At 31.1% G+C, this 2,880-nt stretch overlaps 1 protein-coding gene across 1 annotated transcript; it reads right to left on the reverse strand.

Moving 5' to 3' along the window:
- Positions 1–958: 958 nt before the first annotated feature.
- On the reverse strand, positions 959–2,356 carry LOC100639205 (uncharacterized). The gene is made up of 4 exons (XM_020004299.1): positions 2,126–2,356; positions 1,755–1,852; positions 1,521–1,687; positions 959–1,232 (listed from the first exon to the last, which is right to left on the reverse strand). The coding sequence occupies exons 1-4, from the start codon at positions 2,185–2,187 to the stop codon at positions 1,158–1,160; spliced, it is 402 nt and encodes a 133-aa protein (XP_019859858.1). The 5' UTR covers positions 2,188–2,356; the 3' UTR covers positions 959–1,157.
- Between the last annotated feature and the right edge of the window lie 524 nt (positions 2,357–2,880).

Raw genomic sequence — 2,880 nt, forward strand, 5'->3', positions numbered from 1 at the left:
TAGTTTTAGTTTTATCAGTACTCCATTTCTAGTTTTAGTTCTAGTTTTAGTTCTACCAGTACTCCATTTCTAGTTTTAGTTCTAGTTTTAGTTTTACCAGTACTTCATTTCTAGTTTCAGTTCTAGTTTTAGTTCTAGTTGTACTTCCGTTTTAGTTTTAGTTTTAATTTTAGTTCCATGCCAAATTCTGATTCTGGCCTTATAGTTCTAGTTTTAGTCCTACTAATACACCATTTCTAGGTGATCATTATAATTTTTTAATGAAATTTAATTTTAATAACTTAAAAGGGTAGCATTTTAGTTCTAGTTTTAGTTTTAGTTATTCAAAAGGGTACCATTTTAGTTCTAGTTTTAGTTTTAGTTATTAAAAGGGCTCCATTTCAGTTCTAGTTTTAGTTTCAGTTATTAAAAGGGTAGCGTTTTAGTTCTAGTTTTAGTTCTAGTGATTTACAAGTGCGCATTTTAGTTTTAGTTTTAGTTTCAAGTTCTTAATAACTAAATCTTTAGTTCTAGTTTTAGTTCCAGTGCTTTAATTTGTCAAATTCTAGTTTTAGTTCTAGTTTTGGTTTTTTGTATCAATGTAGTTCAGTTCTAGTTCTAGTTCTTGGAATTAGAACTAGGAAAAAATAGGTGTACTAAAATAGATTTAGTTCTAGTTCCGTTGGAACTAGCACAACACTACAACAAAGCTCTCCTTACTTTCATTTCAAACTCAGTTTTGATTTTTATTCTTCTCCTTTATGATATTAAATAATTCCTTTATTGATTTTACATTAACTCAAGGATTATTTCTTAGACTAATCATAGTGTACACCTTGTTTTTATGCTGCCGTAAATACTTTGTGACTATTGTTATTGTTCTAACAATAATTAATTTGCTGCATTTTGTAAGTATATTACTTATAGCAGTTTAGAGCTAGTCATGTAATCCAATGTACAGCTATCAAACTTTACTTCATTCAATTTCAATAGAAAGTTCAAAAATATCCATTATGAAAACAAATGAATACACCAGTTAATAGTATAATTAATTAATAGTGGGTGAATTAAAACAAAGTGTGTATACTCTCACCTCTATAGAGTACAAAAACAACTCATCAATAATCTCTTATTCCAATGTGATGCATTTTATTAATTATTGTATATCAAGTGTGTTCCTACTGCTTGAATTCTTCAATTAACATTTCACTAGTGTCTTTATCATGTTTTGCTTTCTCTTCTGATCTCAAAACCTACAAACAAACAAACATTAGAACATCATATGTAACTAACAATTCATCAGGTACCATGTATAATCAGTCAATGCCTTTGATGTACATATGGTCAAACAAATATGTTGACAACAGGGAGCATTAAACTTATTTTTTATTACTTCAAGTATTGACCACTGCTCCATTTGAAGCACCAGTTAATCTAACTGCAAACTAAAATTTCCCCTTGAATAAAAGTGTCTAAGTCTTTCTAGTCCAGGCCCTTGCTTGAGCATAAGCAAAGGTACCGACAGTTGCTCTTATATTTACTTTAATAATATCTTTTAATGTTGTCTTCCCTTTCTTCCACTGATCATCAGTACTTGGTTTGATTGGAGTGCACTGGTTTAGTTCAAGTGATACTTTATGAGGATGGGCTGGTGATGTTGAATGATGAGTTTTCACTGTAATACTATGATCAGTAAATGTAATAGAACCTTGAATGAAGAAAAGAAAAAATAGGGAGAGTGATTACCCGTAATAGTTAATGAGTCTAATATTCACCTTCAGTCCAGTGCAGTGTGTTTGAATCATCAACTTTTGGTGATAATACTAGTCGTCCACTCATATCCTTAAAATAAACTGGAGATTGTACGCCATACCTGCAGGATAGGATCAGGAATATAAACGTGTATTATGTTTAAAAAACTCATGTTTATAAGATGCAACACTGATTCTGAGCAATAATTTTTCCATATATCATTATCATATCTAATACAGTGGCATACCATAGATTGGAAAATTTTCGTTGTTAAAATTTTTTTTTGGTTGAAGTTACCCACAAATTTTTGACATTGACACACAAAATATTTTAACGTGCAGCAGTGGACGCACGAGGCCCTTCTAAAAGCCCAATGAAGGCCTTAAGTTCTCACCCAAAAGGCTTCTTTTCAGTTTCAGTGCTGCCATGAGCAACTTCCATTGAATAGCTGTCCATTCATCATCAAGAGTTAGTAGCCACGTGTCCAATTTATGATGCATCCAAAATTTTCCGTGTTAAATAAACTTTGCAGATGGGTCAACAAATGAAAATAAAACACTTTTTAAAATTTCACACCAATTATTTTTAACATGAAAATTTCCCAATCTACAGTAATCGTAATTGTTAATGACAGGTTTGTAATTGTAATTGTAATCCTAATGACTACACATATGCAGTACATGTAATCATAGGTGTAATCATAATCATGAATTTGTAATTGCCCCAACCCTAAATTAAGTACATGTATATGTTTCAGAAAAAAAATTATAAAAATGGAGAATTCTCTTCTTGTAATTTTTCTCAAAATACCCTGTGCTGTAGTACAGGGTCTTCCACTGACAAGAAGCTGCATGAGCACTATGCCAGAATCCAGTGGAAAACCCTCAGGAACATATGCCCATCAAAGAGAACCTTCAAATGATACATTTACTTTTTCACTCACTTGTGGCAGAAATTGGCACTTGTTCTCCAGTTGTACAACATCTTTAACCTTTTGAAAAGAAATAACATACATGTAATTTACATGTCAATTAATGTATATTGTACTATGTACAACAGTTTTAAACTTAGATGTATATACATGCAAATTACATGCAATTTTAATATACATGCTCTACATGTACTTATACATGTACATAGTGCCATATC

Source organism: Amphimedon queenslandica, unplaced genomic scaffold (assembly GCF_000090795.2).
Source record: "Amphimedon queenslandica unplaced genomic scaffold, v1.1 AMPQUscaffold_12285, whole genome shotgun sequence".
Lineage (NCBI taxonomy): Eukaryota > Metazoa > Porifera > Demospongiae > Haplosclerida > Niphatidae > Amphimedon > Amphimedon queenslandica.